This window comes from Phocoena sinus, chromosome 2, assembly GCF_008692025.1.
Source record: "Phocoena sinus isolate mPhoSin1 chromosome 2, mPhoSin1.pri, whole genome shotgun sequence".
In the NCBI taxonomy this organism is placed as follows: Eukaryota; Metazoa; Chordata; class Mammalia; order Artiodactyla; family Phocoenidae; genus Phocoena; species Phocoena sinus.
The window spans coordinates 38,049,118-38,068,773 of record NC_045764.1 but is presented as its reverse complement, the minus strand read 5'-3'; the positions used below and the strand labels follow the sequence as shown (position 1 = coordinate 38,068,773).

The window sequence follows — 19,656 nt, the reverse complement described above, 5'->3', positions numbered from 1 at the left end:
CTGCTGCGCATGGGCTTTCTCTAGTTGTGTTGAGCGGGGGCTCCTCTTTGTTGCAGTCCATGTTCTTCTCATTGCGGTGGCTTCTCTTGTTGCGGAGCTCAGGCTTTAGGTGGGCGGGCTTCAGTAGTTGTGGCGTGCAGGCTCAGTAGTTGTGGCTCGGGGGCTCTAGAGTGCAGGCTGAGTTGTGGCGCATGGGCTTAGTTGCTCCACGGCATGTGGGATCTTCCTGGACCAGGGCTCAAATCTGTGTCCCCTGCATAGGCAGGCAGATTCTTAACCACTGCACCACCAGGGAAGTCCCCAAAGGATCTATTTGTGGTAGATCCTTTGTATCAATCCCGTATCTAGGATACTGATAAAGCAGGAGAGGGAGGAAAGAGTCAAGCAGTCTCCAAAAGGAGTAATAAATATGTGATACATTTAATACTTATTGATCCAACCTGGGCTTTTAAAATATAAGACAATAATGGAGAGGAAGAGAATTATCTAAAAAAAGTGGCCTCAGCCCTCACCTCACTTCAAGGTTCAGGACAAATTATCTATGAGGCTGTGTCGAGAGAGTACCCTGGGCCAAAGGGTAATGTTAAGATTTTGAAGCCGTGGCTTTGGGCCAGAGGGCATACAGGGCTCTGTGCCTGAAAGCTCTGTTGACAAAGGTCGTTCTTTGGCCGCTTCAGCTGGGCGTCCAGAATGTGGGTGAGAGGTGAGAAGTAGTGAAAGGGTCTAAGGGAGTCCCTCAGGAAGAGTCCACTTTCCAGCAGCAGCTTGAAGGACATGGTTACCTTGTTTTCTTCCCCATCCCTACATGGCCCTCCCAACCCTGTCCAACTACCACATGAGCACAGGGACCTTGGTCATCTTGTGCACAAATGGATCCCAAACAAATCTAAGAATGGCACTCAAACATTCGTCGCTGAATAAACAAATTCTCAGGCAACAATGTTCAGTTGTCCATGTGCTGGCCCATACATCTATTAGAAATGTCTCTGGACAAATATGACATCACTTACATGTGGAGTCTAAAAAATAATACTAACAAATCTATATACAAAACAGAAACAGACTCACAAACATAGAAAACAAACTTATGATTACCAAAGGGGAAGGGGCATGGGATTAACAGATACAAATTACTATACATAAAATAGATAAACAAAGATTTACTGTATAGCACAGGGAACTATATTCAATATCTTTTGTAATAACCACAAAAATATTAGGTTTGTAATAACCTAAAATGGAAAATAATCTAAAAAAATACATATATATCACTGAATCACTTTGCTGTACACCTGAAACTAACACAGTATTGTAAATGAACTATACTTCAATTTAAAAAAAACAAAACAAAAAATACACTTAGTAAGAATACCTACCATTTGGGGTGGGGATGTGCAGGGAGGAGAGAAATAGGTGAGGGAGATTAAGAGGTACAAACTTCTTACAGTTACAAAATAATTGTGTCACAGGTATGAAATGTACAGCATGGGGAATATAATAAATATATCTTTGTCTGTTGACAGCTGGTACCTAGATTTATCATGGTGATCATTTTGAAATGTACAGAAATATTGAATTACTATGTCGTGCACCAGGAACTAACATTGTGCTGTAGGTCACCTTTACTTCAAAAACAAACTCATAGAAAAAGAGATCAAATTTGTGGTTACGAGGCAGGGGGTGGGGAGAGGGAAAATTAGATGAAGGCAGTCAAAAAGTACAAACTTCCAGTTATAAGACAAATAAGTACTAGGGATGTAATGTACAACATGATAAATATAATTAACACTGCTTTATGTTATTTATTTAAGTTGTTAAGAGAGTAAACCCTAAGCGTTCTCATCACAAGGAAAAAAAATTTTTTTTCTCTTTCTTTAATTTTGTATCTATATGAGATAATCGATGTTCACTAAACTTACTGTGGTAATCATTTCATGATGTATGTTAAGTCAAATCATTATGCTGTACAACTTGAACTTACACAGTACTGTGTCAATTGTATCTCAGTAAAACTGGAAGAAAAATAAAGAAATGTCCTTGGTTTTTAGAATCCCTCATGAATGAATGTGGAGCCCTGGAGGTGGGGATGGTTAGTTATAAAGGACAAAGATGCACAGGGAAGGAGGTAGCAGGGCACCATTAAGGTTTTCACAAATTCTAGAAAAGGTGGCATTTCCCAAGCTCTCCACCACCCACCCTAACTTGCAGAGGACAAAACTACCAAGATGGACACCACTGTAAAATGCCATCACAGATTCAAGGCCAACTTCTCCAGGCAGAATCAAAAGCACCACTGACAGGGATGATATAGAGGACCCTCTCCTGGCTAGCAGTCTGGATGAGATTGTCTTAGAGGTCTCTTTCAATCTGGACGTTCTACATTTAAATCTTCCTTCATCCTTTTCCTGAGCTTGGATCTTCCAGCCAAGAGCTTATTTTACCAGAACTCACTCTACCAACTGTATAGACTCTGATTACCTTTGGATCACCTTATTTTTAACTCTTCTCCATTCCCAGAACACATTCACAGATACATGAATAAATTTTGTCTATAAGTTTATTAGACATAATTTGTTACAGTAGAAGATCTGGACAAAGTAAAAATAGTTAAATTTTTTATTTGCCCTGATCTAGCAGCTTTTCTCTTAAAATTCCCGAAATGTTCTTTCTCAAATCCCATATCTTGATTGGTCACTTTAAAAATAGAGAGCCAGGGCTTCCCTGGTGGCGCAGTGGTTGAGAGTCCGCCTGCCGATGCAGGGGACGCGGGTTCGTGCCCCGGTCCGGGAAGATCCCACATGCCGCGGAGCGGCTGGGCCCGTGAGCCATGGCCGCTGAGCCTGCGCGTCCGGAGCCTGTGCTCCGCAACGGGAGAGGCCACAACGGTGAGAGGCCCGCGTAACGCATAAAAAAAAAAAAAAAAAAAAAAAAAAAAAAATAGAGAGCCAAGGACCTGAGTCTACTTTTTAAGAATCTCAATCACATTTATGGGAAATTTACTTAGTGCACATTTCTTTTCTCCTTTCCATCCAATCCTGTCAGATGGCTTTACTGGCAGGACTGACACTGACCTCTTACCTGATGGTACCCTATTTCTCTACCTCACTTGCCTCAAATTAAGAGGATCTGTAATCACAAATAAGAACCCAACATCCAAGATGAGAAGTAGGAACAAGAGCAAGTGGCATCAACTCATCGTTCTACTGTCCTCTTCTCTTCTCCACCTCCCCCAACCACCCTACAAATACAAACTCTGATTTATTGTCGAATATAGTAGAATTTCATCGTATTCGTGAAATTTCTTAACTGCACAAATTTTGATGAAAATTAACGTGTAAGTGCCCAAAATGTTATATGGTTTTAAATAAAACAATCCTGCTGGTGTTTCTAGACATAGTTTTAATTTTTGTAGAACAGAATATAAACCACTGACCAACAAAGGTTCTAAAAAAGGCTTTTCGCACAGGATTCTGGAGAGTCTCGCACTTCCACTCAATCAGGAAGGCAGTGAAATATGGAAAGAGCACTGGATTGGGAGTCAGAGAAATGAGCTTACGTCCTCAGTTTTAACCTCAAGTCTCCGCATCTGTCACAGGGAAACCTGCAGGCACCAACTGTAACTTTCCACATTATTTTTACCTCAAGTCCTTTCTATCTGCTTCTGATTTTTTATTTCCTTACTGCGCTACCTAAAGACACAATTTATACCATGAAGGTGCCTGAAGCACTTCTGATTTTACTACTAGACAGAGGAAAGACAGGAGCGCAGTGATGTAAAAGCCAAGTTAAGAGGCTATAAACCCAGCTCTCCTCCATCCTGGCACTGGCAGCTATGGAGGAAGTGGGATAACTGATCAGAGAATAAGGGGCCTCCACTAAATCTGAGAGAGGGTGTGTATCAGACCTACTGTAGTTGGGCAAAAGTAGTGAGGCACATGGCCCAAAAGTTAGTTATATTAGTGTCCACTTGTTAGTTTGGATCTTTTTCAATTTTTCTCTTAATTTTTATCCATTCAGCAACCACTAAGTTCCTAATATGCACATGAAAGATGCCCGATAAACATTAGATGAAGGAAAAATACTCAGAAATTCAGAAGTCACTCCAGCGCTCTAGAAAACACATAAACCTTCATGTTCTTCCCTCCACCATTCTTGGCCCCACCTCTGTTCACATCACAGGTCACTCAGTGCTCATGTGACTAAGTCTGTAAGCACAGTGTGACACGGCTGTACCTAATGCAAATGTCCATTTCACTAACAGGTTGTCTTCAAAGCAGGTACTAGTCTTCAGCCTGAAACCACCTCAGCGGGTCTTCAGTTTCATCTGAGGATATGCCACAGTGATGATGCCTGCTATAGAGGACACGAGACCTCCAAGGCCTATGATGCCAGGATTGGACTTATAGATCCCCAGCTGGTCCAAAGGGTTCAGGATATCACAGAAGTTCTTCACTGTGTCCAGGAGCAAGGGAGGATGCTTCTTCAGAGATTGGAATAAGAGAAGAAGAAAGGACTGGAGCCATTCTGTTTCCTCATCAGCCACGCTATACACAAGAGGATCCTGGGATGGTGATTTCTCCTTCTTTGCTCTGTCGTGTGCAACCTGTTCCATCTGCAGGGAGATTTCATACAGATCCCTGACCAGGCTCAGCAGAAGAGAATAGTAGTAATGGCGTGCAGCCCACATTCGCCATTTCTCTTTGTTAATGCCAGAGGCGAGCCCTACACTCCTCACAAAAAGGATGGTGTCACAGATGAAATAAATCACACGGTTCAGGCTGGCTAATATTAGGCAGATGCGGGGCACTAGGTCAGTGGCATGACTGCTCTGCTGAATCATCTGTACAGCATGTACCACATTGCCTAGTCTGAACCCTGCAAGAAGAACCCACAAGAGTTAACAGTTATTTAATCAGTATGTAATAGGATTTTACAGGCAGAATCCCTGTATCAGGGTGAGGGGTCAGCACTGTCTTTCTTTCTTTTTTTTTTTTTTTTTTACATCTTTATTGGAGTATACTTGCTTTACAATGGTGTGTTAGTTTCTGCTTTATAACAAAGTGAATCAGTTATACATATACATATGTTCCCATATCTCTTCCCTCTTGCGTCTCCCTCCCTCCCACCCTCCTTATCCCACCCCTCCAGGCGGTCACAAAGCACCGAGCTGATCTCCCTGTGTTATGCGGCTGCTTCCCACTAGCTATCTACCTTACGACTGGTAGTGTATATATGTCCATGCCTCTCTCTCGCTTTGTCCCAGCTTACGCTTCCCCCCCCATATCCTCAAGTCCATTCTCTAGTAGGTCTGTGTCTTTATTCCTGTCTTACCCCTAGGTTCTTCATGATATTTTTTTTTCTTAAATTCCATCTATATGTGTTAGCATACGGTATTTGTCTTTCTCTTTCTGACTTACTTCACTCTGTAGGACAGACTCTAGGTCTATCCACCTCATTACAAATAGCTCAATTTCGTTTCTTTTTATGGCTGAGTAATAGTCCATTGTATATATGTGCCACATCTTCTTTATCCATTCATCCGATGATGGGCACTTAGGTTGTTTCCATCTCCGGGCTATTGTAAATAGAGCTGCAATGAACATTTTGGTACATGACTCTTTTTGAATTATGGTTTTCTCAGGTATATGCCCAGTAGTGGGATTGCTGGGTCATATGGTAGTTCTATTTGTAGTTTTTTAAGGAACCTCCATACTGTTCTCCATAGTGGCTGTACCAATTCACATTCCCACCAGCAGCAGCACTGTTTTTTTTTTTAACAACTGACCGCCCTCTGAGGCTCAGTCTTTGCTCAGGAAAGGAGGACTGTACAGTATGTTAAGGACACCTAAAATGATCCTGGAATGTAAAAAAGACTGTGACTCTTTAAACTTATTGCCTCCATTTCAATGACTACATTAACAATGACTTACTACACACTTTAGGCAAAGGTCAATCATAAGTGTGGATTGTTACATATGAATATCACCAGCTACACTTCTTTAGAAGGAAGGTACTGCAAATTACATGAACTCCAGATAAAACATTCTTTTGGAGAGTCTGATACCTTACACTGTACTTACTTTCCAGTTAAAAGATTGCTTTAAAAAAAAATACCATTATCATACTGCCATTTCTCTGGTCCAAAGCCCCTTTGGCTCCCTACTGTCAAAAAGACAAAGTAGAGATGGTAGGATTTAGTGGATAACACAACTAATAATACTGTCATATGTGACTCCTAGTTCAATTAAATCAACCATTGCAAGGGCATGTCCTTTATCTGAGCATGTAACTCAATTAATCAGGGATGCATCAATCAATAAATATTTACTGAGCACTTCTCAGAGTAAGTTATAGTCCTAAACATTATGGAGGATACAAAAGAACTACTTTCCCTAAGTGACTATATCTTAGACTCAGCAAACACTCAGAAGTAGCTACCCTCAGGAAACTTATGATCTCAGAAAAATGTTTTGTATTATTTTATCAAAACTAACACAAAATATGTAATGAATAATCCTGGGTTCCAGTCCTGACTGTTGCACTAACTTAGTGACCTTGGGTAAGTCTTTTCTAGACTTCAGAGACTAGTGATCTTTAAAGGACCTTTGAGCTCCAACATTCCAAAGAGCCTGAGAACTTCTAATCTTGGCTTTCCAAGCCATCCAGAAAAGCTCCTTCCCATCCCTCTGCTTGACAATCTAAGTCTTGTTTCCATCAAACTAGTTTTCTCATTGATCTTCAATACAATGGTTTGCCCAGAACAGTCCTGAGCCTCCACTAGAGGAAACCACCTTCAAGAATGTTCTCCTAATCCTTCTCTCTCTTGCCACACCTCAAGTTCCATCTCCTCCAAACACCTTTCTTTTTCTCTATCCCAACCAACATATTTGGTACTAAATCTTAGATCATTATACCATGTGATCTTAGTTCTCCCATAAAGCTCAGGACTATATCTATATGAAGTAGGTACTCAAAGTGAATTAAATGAGTACAAAACACTGACCACTTTTTGGCATTAACATGAAACAATCCCACAAATGACTTAAGAAAATGTATCCATCCATTTCCTCTAGCAATCCCTCAAGAGAAGGGATAAAGGCAGGGGGTCAAGGATATAGCTATTCTATTCTTCGAGGGTTCCCAGGAGCCAGAAGCTCATGTCAAAGATTGCCAGAACGTTTTGTGATTCTAAGAACTAAAGGTGAACTAACACATTGCATGTCCCACTGGTTATGATTAAGCAGAAAGATATAATGTAGCACGAAATGTGAACATAGGAGGGTGTTTGTGAATGGTGTGCAGCAAAACATTCAATCCTTTTGGCCTGTCGTTCCATGAGGGCAGCCTTACTGGTGAACTTCATCAATAAAGTTGATTGACTAGAAAATCATGACCTAGGAAATATTTTGTGAATTACAAGGTCTGAGGATTCTAAACCAGGAGCCACTGTCCCTCAACGGACAGGGTACTTACATTTACGGCCAGTGCTCACACTGGACTCCAGTTTCTTGAGCTTCATAACAACCTCCTCTTTGTCAGCTTTAGGCTCTAACAAATATCTAAGCAACATGCATGTGTACTGAGTGGCTCTGAAATGGAAACAAAATGAGGAGAACGATTTACAAACCAAATAAAATTTGACTCATGAAGTAGGGGAAGGAGAAACATGTCCTGCTAAAAGCAAAGTTTCCAAGACAATTTCTCATGTAGCAGCTCTTACAAGAGCAAAATTCTGCAAGAGTCACTCCACAGGGCTAAAGGGTAGAACATGTCATGGAAATGCAACACAAGGGTAATGAAAGAAAACTCTGCAATAATACAGTGCACAGCTCCTCAGAAGTCCTCTTGCTGGCACAGAGAAATGGATATAGTCAAAGCAGTAAACTGCACAAAAATGTTAAGTCTGCAAAGATCCATATTCTTTATTTCTTCCAGTGTAAATTTCTAAAAGATTTTCAGATTTCTAAAAGGAAATTTTTGTACCAACTACTTATGTGACAGGTCACACACTCAAACCAGAGCCAAATGAAAAGTCCACCATTTGCATATTGCTTAACTTTTTATAAAAGGACCAAATACACACCAATACATAAATAAGTACAGATTTGTCTTTCAAAACTAATTAGTATTTTATATAAAATACAGACTCCTGTTTAATAATACTAAATATTCAATAAAGTGATTATTGTCATGAGTACAAATAGCAATGCCTTACCAACAGAAACATAACAAATAAAAAATTTTATATCACATAAACATCTAAATGCATTTGGCAGTCTAGTAAATAAAGTAGGTAGATGCCTGTTTCCTACTGTCCTGTAACCGCATTTGAATCCCTTTATGCTATAAATATTATTCTCAATAAAAATATAGCACATTTTCCAAAATGGTGAACTTGTTATTGTGAATGAAGTAAAAAGAAACAATCTCTCCTTCTCTTTTAAGTATGCTTCCTGGATAGAGGGCTCAAGCTGGTCAGGTCAATGAATCCCCCTTTTTCAGATCTGGTCTAATAATAGGAATGCGTCCAAACACAAGGCATTATTTTCTGAATGCCAGTGTGTTCAAAGAAGCTATAGATCACCAAGGGGATTAGGAAATGAATACTAGAGATCTCACATCTTGCTAAATAAGTATATCTTAAACAATTATTTATTTTTTTGCCACACCACACAGCACGTGGGATCCTAGTTCCCTGACCAGGGATCGAACCCATGCCCTCTGCAGTGGAAGTGCAGAGTCCTAACTACTGGAACGCCAGGGAATTCCCCTAAACAATTATTTATTAACCAACCTCACTGATAAAATTTGCAGGGTACATTCTAAGTACATTGGATTTGTAGGCTTCTATTTTAATGAAGTTTGTACATAATGCAACCATTTTGAAAATCTATCAAATTAATTAGAAAGATAGTATGGCTTGATAGTTAAAGAAGTGAACCCCGAGTCAACTGTTTTTTGTTTGTTTGTTTTTGCGGTACGCGGGCCTTTCACTGTTGTGGCCTCTCCCGCTGCGGAGCACAGGCTCCAGACGCGCAGGCTCAGCAGCCATGGCTCACGGGCCCAGATCTTCCCGGACAGGGGCACGAACCCGTGTCCCCTCCATCGCCAGTCGGACTCTCAACCACTGCGCCACCAGGGAGGCTAACCTGTGTAGTTCTAAATCTCTCGGTTCAGTCACTTAGTCCCTATTAACCTTCTACTTCAGTTTCCCGTTTCACATAAATGGGGATGATTTAGAGAATTTAACCTAATAGGATTGTGTTGAGGGTTAAATGGGTTAATAGTTGTAACACACTGAGAACAACGTCTGGCATTAAGTCCGCTTCCAAAAGTCTCATAATTATTGGGGCTACTACTGATGTGTGTATTAGCACTTGTACACCCAGAAGAAGGAAAAGCTGTTACATAAAACTGTAACTGTGACTAATTTCTTATCATTGAGCAAGACTCAACCAAATTCCTAAAAGAAACATCATGAATTAGTATTAAAGCCGCAATCTCTTTAATATTTTCGTGTACCTTAGAGGTGCAGTAGTTCTTTCTGAGGCTCTCCACACTATTTTACAGTTCACAAAACTATTTCACATGCGCTATCTCAATGAGATATACGGGACAAGAACGGAAGATGTAAATACAAGTGTTGGCTTCACTGGTCATAAATGTCAACCCAGAGTGTCTCTTAAATAATTCCTCGGAAGAATGTTGGGCGGAGAAAACCCAGTCTTTCTCAGGTTAGGAGAGGAGGGTTCGTCGGCTGGTTTAACTGCTGGTTTAACTGCCAGCGCCCCCGAAGCGACTGCGGGACTTTGGGGCACGAGGCTCGGGACCAGACGCGGTGCGTTCGGCCCAGCCCCACTGAATTTAGGGTAAGGAGGGGCTCCGGACCACACTTTCTCCGGGAGCCGGCAGCGTCCTTCCTGCTTTCGTCCACTGGGCTGCTACCTCCTTCTCCGGATGCCGGAGAACAGGGAACCTTGTACCGGGTTGAGGGACGGGTAAGGGCTAGAGGCCGCGGGCACCGGACTCACCTGAAGAGTCGGTCCCGGCCCTGGGTCTGGTTGGTGAAGCGGATGAAGGCGTCCATGGCACCCAGCCCAAGGACAAGAGTCGCACCGGGTTCTTTTGCGAGTCCTCAGGGGCTGCTGACGAGTCCCCACGGAACTGTCGGTCTCTGCCACCCAGAGCACCCAAGTCTCCCCACCCTCGTGGGGGCGGGTGCACTTTCTGAAGAGCAACTTCTCGGGCTTCCGGTTTGGGGCCGGAAGTTGTGGTTACTAAGGCAACGTCAAGCTGCCGGCCCAGGTGAGCGAAACTTCGGCTTTTGCCCTCGGGTGCAGCGGCTCCTCACTTGTCCCAGGACTCTCCTCTATCTCTAGGATCTCCTAGAGGGCGATCTGAGGGAGCCCGTCTCCTCAGCGTCGGCTTCCTCGGGACGCCCCGCGCCTCCCCTCGGATCCCGGGTACCCAGGGACCCCCAGCGGAATCCCGAATGGAGATTCCTCTGAACTTTTGCTTGGGAACTGAGAAGCCTAATCGTTTCCCAGCTCTGTGCCTCCGTTTCCATTAGCAACACCAGCTCCAGATCTGGGGAATGAAATGGTTAGAGCAGAAATAAGCCGATTCATGGAGTGTATTTTAGCAGGAGAGCTGGGTAAAGTGAGAGAATTTTCTGTTAGGATTATTAACACTGAAAGAAGATTGCTACTTGAGGAAATTCTAAAAGGGTTAACGTGAACAAAGTTGGGGCAAAAAGAGATTAAAATGAAATTGCACCACTGAACGTTCCTTCTGTGAGGGCTGAAGACATGAAGCCCCACTCATTCCATAGCAGTAATTTTATAAAATGTACAACCTATGGTCACAAAGTAAGGTCATCTATTTTTGTAATCTTTATTCCTGTGGTCAGGCCTGCACCTAACATTTGCAGGCCCTGGATAACAGTACAAATAGAGACCCACAAACCATATGTTTAAATTTTTAAATCAAGGTAACAAATTGTTGAATAAGCTACGTTCTTTTCTCCTTCCTGGACAAATGTACCGTCATAATGATCAAGAAGTCCAGTTTCACATTCAGGATTCTTGGACTCCTTGGAATACCTGGAAACACGGCTAGAATATGGTACTGCGGGGAGAGCTGATCTCCAGTCCTTTCCCAGCCCTTTCCACCCCACTTCTGGCTCCCACTTACATCACTGAGAGGGGCCTTGCATACATAGTGTGGATACTCCAAGCCACATGCAAGTTCTGCCCATTATCCTGCAAAGCGCCATGCCTTGTCCACCTTTCAGGTCTAGGGGTGCCCATATTAGCACCCATTTCTCTGCCCTCCAGAGAAAGCTGGGAAAGAGGCTCATGCAGAACCTGGCATCGTTTGGGCAGTAAATTCCAGGGGTACAGGTACCCTGAACATGGTCTAGACTCCAGAAGAGGGGCAGTCTAGGCTTTGGGTGAGGGTAGCCTCTTTACCCCACGAATTACTCATCCTTTGCAGAGGGGAGTGCCTGGAAGAGAACCAGAAGTATTCTCTTAATTCATGTCCCAGAGCAGGGCAATACTGCAAGCAATAAGAATTTCAGTGCTAGCACTGGACCAACCACAGTGCTAAGCTCTAGGCCTAGGGCAATAGATTAATGAGGGACACAGAAAAATGGGAAAGTACAACACAGTGATGCGTTAGATGATAGAGATGAGCACAGGGTGCTCCTAAACACAGATTTATATAGTTTGTTTTCTATACCTACAATTCTGCCTTTTCCACTGTATCATAAATTGAATCATTTAGTATGTAGCATTTTCTGATTTCTTTCACTTAGCATTAATGCATTTGAGTTTCATCTATGTTGTGTATGTCAGTAGTTTGTACATTTTTATTGCTGAGTGGTATTCCATTGGATGGATGTACCATACTTTGTTATCTCTTTATCCACTGAAATACATTTGTGTTGTTTCCAGTTTGAGACAATTATAAAGCTGCTATAAATATTTAAGCACAGATTTTCATATGAAACATGTTTTAATTTTTCTTGCATAAATATGTAGGAATGGGATTGCTGAATCATGTTAAGTGTATATTCAGCTTTGTAAGAAACTGCCAAGCTGTCTTCCAAAGTGACTCTACTATTTCGTGTTCCCGCTGAATATGGGATGTGAATATATAGGAGTTTATCTATTCACCTATGATAAACATTTGGGTTGTTTCCAGTTTGGAGCTCCTACAAGTAGAGCTGTAATGAATGTTCATTTACAAGTCTATGTATGGACATATGATTTCAGTTCCCTTATATCACACCTAGGAGTAGAATGACTGGCTATTGTGGTAGGTGTAAACTTAACTTTCTAAGAAATTGCTAACTGTTTTCGACACTGTACTATTTTACTTTCCCAGCAGCAGGTGGAAGAGTTCCAGCTTCTCCTCATCCTCGACAACACTTGGTATGGTCTATCTTTCTAACTTCAGGCTTTCTAATACATGTGTAATTACAATTTGCATTTCTATGACGATTAACCATGTTGAACATCTTTTAATATGCCTGTTTGCCTTATGTGTATCTTCTTTGGTTAAGTGTCAGTGCAAATCTTTATTCCATTTTTAAAAATTGCATCATTTTCTTATTACTGAGTTTTAAGAGTTTTCAAAATATTCTGAACACAAGCACTTTATCATATATATGACCTACAAATATTTTCTCCCAGTCTTTGGGCTACCTTTTATTCTCTTAAGTGTCTTTTGAAGAGCATAAGTTTATTCTTGAAAGGTTCAAATTATCAATTTGTTCTTATGGATTGTGCTTTAATGTCATATCTAAGGGATCTTTGTCTAACTGAAGATTGCAAAGGTTTTCTCCTGAGTTTTCTTCTAGAAGTTTTATAGTTTTAAGTTTTATATTTAGGCCTGTGATCTACTTTGAATTAATTTTTGTATATAGTGAAAGGTATGGATTGGAGTTCTTTTTTTCCCATATGGATATCTAACTGAGCCAGCATTATTTATTGAAAGGATTATCCCTTTTCCACTGAATTATCTTTGCACCTTTGTCAAAAATAAACTGTCCATATCTGTATGGGTCTAATTCTATATTCTCTATTCAGTTTCATTGATCTATTCGTCTTTTTTTTTTTTTGTACCTCTTCATTTCCCTCACCTATTTCACTTATCCTCCCACCCCCATCCCTTCTGGCAACCACCTGTTTGTTCTCTGTATCTATGACTCTTTTTTTTTTTTAATGACTCTTTTTTTGGTTTTTTTTGTTTGTTTGTTTGTTCACTTGTCTTGTTTTATAGATTCCACATATAAGTGAAATCACACAGTATTTGTCTTTCTCTGTCTGACTTACTTCACTTAGCATAGTACCCTCTAGGTCCATACCTGTTGTTGCAAATGGCAAGGTTTTATTCTTTTTTATGGCTGACTAATATTCCATTGTGTATATCACAACTTCTTTATCCATTCATCTATCGGTGGGGACTTAGGTTGCTTCTGTATCTTGGCTATTGTGAATAATGCTGCAATGAACATAGGGTGCATATATCTTTTCAAAATAGTTTTTGTTTTGTTTTGTTTTCTTTGGGAAAATATCCAGAAGTGGAATTACTTGATCATATGGTAGTTTTATTTTTAATTTTTTGAGGAACTTCCACACTATTTTCTGTAGTGACTTCACCAATTTACATTCCCACCAACAGTGCATGAGGGTTCCCTTTTCTCCACATCCTCACCAACACGTGTTATTTGTTGTCTTTTTTGATGCCAATACCACACTGTCTTGATTACTCTGGCTTTATAAGTCTTGAAGTAGGTAGTGATGGTCCTCTAATTCTTTCTTTTTCTAAGTTATCTTGGCTATTCTAGGTACTTTGCATTTTCATATGAAGTATAACATCAGCTTCTTAATTTCTAAAAAAAAATGCCAACTGGGATTATCATAGGGATTGCTTTGATTTTATAAATCAATTTGGAGAGAATTGACATCCTAAAAAAGTTGAATCTTCCAACCCATGAGTAAGGTCTCTCTCTCTCCATTTATTTAGGTCTTCTCTTAGTGGTATTTTACAGCATTCAGGGTACAGGCCTTGTACATCTTTTGTCAAATTTAACCTTAAGTATTTCATATTTTTATACTATTATAAATAGTATAATAAATAGCATTTTTAATTTCAATTTTTTATTGCTTGTTGTCAGTATGTAGAAATATAGGAGGTTTTTGTATATTGAACTTTTATCCTGCAACCTTGCTAACTTCATTTATTAGTTCTAGTAGATTTTTTTTAAAAGATTACATCGGGTTTTCTCTATAGATAATCATATTGTCTGATTATAAATAAAGACAGCTTTACATAGTTCTTTCCAGTATGGATAAAACAGTCCCACACCACCCAAAAAAATTCCCTCATGCTGTCCTTTTTAAATAACATTAAATAACATCATCCCTCCACTTATAACTCCTGCCAACCACTGATCTGTTCTCCATTACTCATTTTGATTTTCAAGAATGCCTTATAAATGGAATCACTGCACATAAATTTTTAGACTGGTTTCTTTTATTCAGCAAAATGCCTTTGAGATTCATCCATGTTTTTGTATGTGTCAGTAGTTCTCCCCTTTTTATTACTGAGTAGTATTCCATTATGTGGATATAACACAGTTGGTTTGTCTATTCACCTGGTGAAGGACATTTGGATTGTTTCCCATTTGGGGTAATTATAAATAGAACTGCTATAAACACTTTGTGTACAGGCTTTTTTGTGCCCACAAGTTTTCATACTCTTAGCGTAGATACTCAGGGGTGGTATTCCTGGGTCATATGATTAATATATGTTCAACTTTATAAGATACTGCCAAACCCTTTTCCAGAGTGATGGTATCACTTTGCATTCCTAACATCCATCCATGTATGAGAGTCCAGTTGCTCTGCATCTTCACAAGTATTTCATACTGTCAATATTTTTTTAAAAATTTGAGCCATTGTAATAGGTATGTAGTAGTGATTGGTAAGTTATTAAGAAATATTTCCTAATATTTTGAGGTTTTGTATACCTCTAAGTATCTGTTATTGATTTCTAAAATAATTTCTGTATGATCAGAGAACATAATTTGTATGACTTATAAATTTATTAAGACTTGTTTATGGCCCAGAATATGATTTTTCTTGATAAATGTTTCAAGTGTACTTAAAAAATAATTTGTATCCTGCTGTTGTTGGGTAGAGTGTTCTACAACTGTCAGGTCAAATTCATTAATAGTGTTCAAGTTTTCTGTATCCTTGCTGATTTCTTTGTCTACATGTTCTATAAATTATTGAGAGAGGGTATTGAACTCTCTGACTGTAATTGTGGATTTGTCTATTTCTCATTGAAATTCTATCAGTTTTGCTTCATGGATTTCAAGGCTCTGTTATTAGGTTCATTAACATTTAGGACTGTTACATCTTCTTGATGAATCAACCCCTTTATTATTATAAAACATACCTCTTTATCCCAGGTAATATTCTTTGCTCTGAAATGTTCTACATATGATATTAATATAGCCACTCCAGCTTTCTTTAGTGTTAGCGTGGTACATCTATTTCTACTCTTTTAATTTTAACCTGTATGTGTCTTTACATTTAAAGTAGATTTTTGGTGGGCAGCATATATGAGTCTTTCTCCTTTATCTAATCTGACAATTTCTGTTTTTTGATTGGAGTCTTTAGACTATTTACATTTGATATGATTATTGATATGGTTAGGGTTTCCTATTTTTTGCCCTTTTTCCTCTTTTTTACATCTTTTTTTTTTTGCGGTACGCGGGCCTCTCACTGTTGTGGCCTCTCCCGTTGCAGAGCACAGGCTACGGACACGCAGGCTCAGCGGCCATGGCTCACGAGCCCAGCCGCTCCGCAGCACGTGGGATCCTCCCGGACCGGAGCACGAACCCGTGTCCCCTGCATCGGCAGGCGGACTCTCAACCACTGCGCCACCAGGGAAGCCCACATTATTATTTTTGTTTAAACATTTTAGATATCTTTTAAAGGAATTTAAATAGTAAGAGAAAGTCTTTTATATTTACCTACATAGCTATCATCCAGTGCTTTTCATTCCTTTGTGTAGATTCACATTTCTCTCTGATGCTATTTTTCTTCTGCCTGAAGGCCTTCCTTTAACATTATTTCTTATAATGCTGGTCTGCTGCTGATGAATTCTTTCAGTTTTCGTATGTCTAAATATTCTTTATTTCACCTTCATTTATTTATTTATTTATTTGTGTTTGTTTGTTTGTTTGGCCTCGCAGCTTGCAGGATCTTAGTTCCCCAACCAGGGATTGAACCCAGGCCCTTGGCAGTGAAAGCACAGAGTCCTAACCACTGAACCGCCAGGGAATTCCTTCACCTTCATTTATTGAAAGATATGCTTTTTGGCCTGGAATTCTTAATTGACAAATTTTTTGCTGTCAGTACTTTTAAGACGTTGCTTCACTGTCTTCTCACTTCTGCTGTTTCCTTCAGGAAATCTCTTGTCCTTTACTTTGTTCCTCTATGCATGCCTTTCTATCTCTGGCTGCATTTCAGATTTTGTCTTTATCACTAGTTTTGAGCAGTTTGATCATGATGTGCCTTGGTATAAATTTCTTCATTTTTAATTTGCTAGGGTTTTTCTTCTTAGTTTTCATCAAAATTTGAAAATTTTTGTTCATTATTTCTACAGCTTTTTTTGGTCTCTTCCCTCCTTTGGGGATTTCAATCACACTTATACTAGGCTACTTCAAGTTATCCTACACCTCACTGTCTTCATTTTTTTTCAAAAAATTTTTCTCTTTCTTTCATTTTGTTTCTATTGCTATGTTTTCAAATTCACTATTCTTTTTTTTTGCCCATCTAATCTGTTTTGCTCTGAAATCTTGTTATTAATCTAATCCAGTGTATATTTTCATTGCAGACATTATATCAATAGTTTTCATCCTTAAAAGTTCAGTTTGGGTATTTTTTTAAACATCTTCCACATCTCTACGTAACATGTTCAGCATTTCCTCTTGATTTTTGAACATGTGGAATATACTAATCTAGATATATACTAGAATTATATATCTGCTAATTCTAATGTTCTGTGTTGATTATGAGTCAGCTTCAATTGATTGAGTTTTTATTATGGCTTGTGTCTTCCTGCCTTTCTGCATTTGAGGTAATTTTTTTAATTGGATGTCAGACATTGTGAATTTTACTTCATTGGATGCTGCATATTTTTGTAACCGAGCAAGGGCTTATGTGCCTGCAGCGCAGAAAGTCAAACTCTGACAGTGGGTGTTTGCAGCAAAGTAAGGGTTTATTGCAGGGCACCAAGCAAGGGAGTGGTCTTTGAGATAGGGATATTTTAAAGGGGAAGAACAAGGAAACTGGGTTTAATCATCATCTTGTGACATTTCTTAATCAGGGTTTCGGGAGTCAGGATGACTCTGGTTTATGATTCTCTGGCCAGGTGGTCCATGGCTCGGAGGTCTGTGAGTTCATGTTGCCCTAGAGAAACAAGCTGAGTTTATATGTTAATGATGATACCTATAACAGCAATTTTAGTACATTTACGATGTTGTCAACAACTGCAATCTTAGTCATCTGTTCTGGTTTATTAGTGTCCAATTAGCACAAGATTGAGGTCAGAGAGGACAAGAAAGGGATTGAGGTCAGAGGAGACAAGCAAGGGAATAAAGTTTTGGATAGATTAATCACAAACTCAGTAAGGGAACTTGGTTTTAGGGGGGCTTAGTTTCATATTTGTATTCCTATAAATATTCTTGAGTTTGTTCTGGTATGTAGTTAAGTTACGTAGTAAGTATGATCTTCTGACTTCTAAGATTTGGTGGGCAATACTAGAGCAGCGTTTATTCTAGGGTTAATTTTTCCCACTACTTGGCTATGCTCTTCAGAGTACTCTAACCCAATATTTGTGAATTATGAGGTTTTCCATTCTCACTGATGGAAACAGGCATTATTCCTGGCCCTGTGTGAGCTCAGCTTACTGTTCCCACTGATGATTTCAGGTGATTCTTTATTTTCAGACTCAGACCCAGATAGTCTCTCCCCACTTTGCACTTGAAACATCACAAATGTACTCTAGCAGGTGAGAAAAGATGATGGCAGCAGGGCCTTTATAAGACTTCCATGGCCCCAGGGTGCTCCGACAGTGTAAGACCCTGTGCCACTACCTACTAAGCATCTTAAAATGTACCCCATATTCCACATTAAATGCCTTTTTTAAACTGTAACATTTGAAAATCTTTTTATAATTTGTACAGTTTTGAGTTTTATAAAGTATAGGTTGCTTGTTCTTTTCTTATAGACTTAAACATTATGCACACACAGAGTGGAGTTGATAAGTTGTAAATATTTTTGTAAATATCTAATTATTTTGATTTTGTGGGGGGGTTTTTTTTAGTCAGTATTTTTTCAAGTCTCAAACATTTCTGCAGGCCCTTGAAAAATCTCATAGGTTCTGGGCACTGTACCTACAGAGCTCCTGGATGGGAGCAGGGAGAGTAGAGAGGAAGGAACAAATTGGACAGCAAGGATTGGATAGTGCTTGAGCTGCATATGATTGGAGGGGAGGGAAAAGGAACTGGAGAAGTTGTTGCTCCCTACCCAGCTAGCTTCAGCACAACCATTTGCAGAGATGGAAGAGCCATGAGAAGGCACAAGTTGTAGGAGAAAGGGTGTATTCTATTTGGGACAGAAAGACAGCCACTCTCTTATCAGGAGGTGAAGAAAGGCAACAGGGTGCCAAATTCCTTTCCTTTTGTCATAGGGCACATCATCTTGAGCTGGTCTGGAAGATGTGAATAGTCAATACCTGTCTCTGCTAATACCCTTATTAATATGAAGACCATATCTTAGAAATGTGGCAATAACGCAGATGCCAATCTCTAGAATAAATAGTTCCCATAGGCTAATACGCTAAGGAGGATGATGAGCTGTCTTATGATAACTTCCCCTTTTTAGCAAAGTACCTTGGCTTACTTCCTTGATCAGTTTTTCAGAATTTCATAGATGTTCCCAGCACCACCTTCTGTGATGACATCTCCCAAAGGAAGTCGAGCCCAGAAGCTGAAGCTGCCCACTTTAACACGAAAGGGGACACTGGAGGTGCCGTCCCCTACAGAGGACTGGTCTAAGGATGATGAAGAGGATTGGGTCTTCAAGGGTCCAGATCAAGAGCAGGATTCCCTACCTCAGCCTTATCGAATGATCAACAAGCTAGTGAACTTTCTGTTTGACCACTCGTGGGAAATTATTGAGGAGAGGGATGCATCGAGGAAAGCTGAGCTCAGCCGCATCCAGCCCACCATCTACCCTCCACTTCTAGAAAGCAAGGTATGGAGCAGCTGACAAGGCGGCCTTGTTTCTGAACTGAGTGTTAATAAATGATAACACCTGATCCAGGGAAGGAATTACTACCAGGAACCTTCATTCAATAGGACAGTGCATTTTTGAAAGATTATAGGCATGCTGGTGTTGATTAAAATAGATCTAGTAATTGCCTGGGGAAATGGGTGTTCTGGTTAATTGAAGATTATACAGATGTGTCTTTTACATCCTATTGTTATGTAAAAATCTTTCAGAGTGTATTAATCACTCCCTTGCTTGACGGTTGAAAATCTGCCAGTGTGTCAGTTATAGTTCTTACCGG

The 19,656-nt window shown here is 39.9% G+C and overlaps 2 protein-coding genes across 2 annotated transcripts in view; one reads left to right on the top strand and one right to left on the bottom strand.

Annotated features, from left to right (window-relative positions):
• Positions 1-3,994: 3,994 nt before the first annotated feature.
• Positions 3,995-10,222, bottom strand: PEX11A (peroxisomal biogenesis factor 11 alpha). The gene is made up of 3 exons (XM_032624066.1): positions 10,032-10,222; positions 7,474-7,589; positions 3,995-4,875 (listed from the first exon to the last, which is right to left on the bottom strand). The coding sequence occupies exons 1-3, from the start codon at positions 10,085-10,087 to the stop codon at positions 4,304-4,306; spliced, it is 744 nt and encodes a 247-aa protein (XP_032479957.1). The 5' UTR covers positions 10,088-10,222; the 3' UTR covers positions 3,995-4,303.
• WDR93 (WD repeat domain 93) overlaps positions 9,742-19,656 on the top strand; it is a 47,739-nt gene continuing 37,824 nt past the window's right edge. The window contains exons 1-3 of the mRNA XM_032624065.1: positions 9,742-10,305; positions 12,391-12,437; positions 15,825-19,340. Coding sequence (XP_032479956.1) covers positions 19,017-19,340 — 324 coding nt within the window. The 5' untranslated portion in view covers positions 9,742-10,305; positions 12,391-12,437; positions 15,825-19,016. The remainder of the gene's footprint in view (positions 10,306-12,390; positions 12,438-15,824; positions 19,341-19,656) is intronic.

Bases quoted from the DNA above. Each gene is read 5' to 3' on its own strand.
- PEX11A (XM_032624066.1), bottom strand. From the start codon at position 10,087: ATGGACGCCTTCATCCGCTTCACCAACCAGACCCAGGGCCGGGACCGA. The intron at 7,590-10,031 runs GTGAGTCCGGTG...TTTCCATTTCAG, and splicing joins GGCCGGGACCGACTCTTCAG to AGCCACTCAGTACACATGCA. The intron at 4,876-7,473 runs GTAAGTACCCTG...TTCTTCTTGCAG, and splicing joins TGTGAGCACTGGCCGTAAAT to GGTTCAGACTAGGCAATGTG.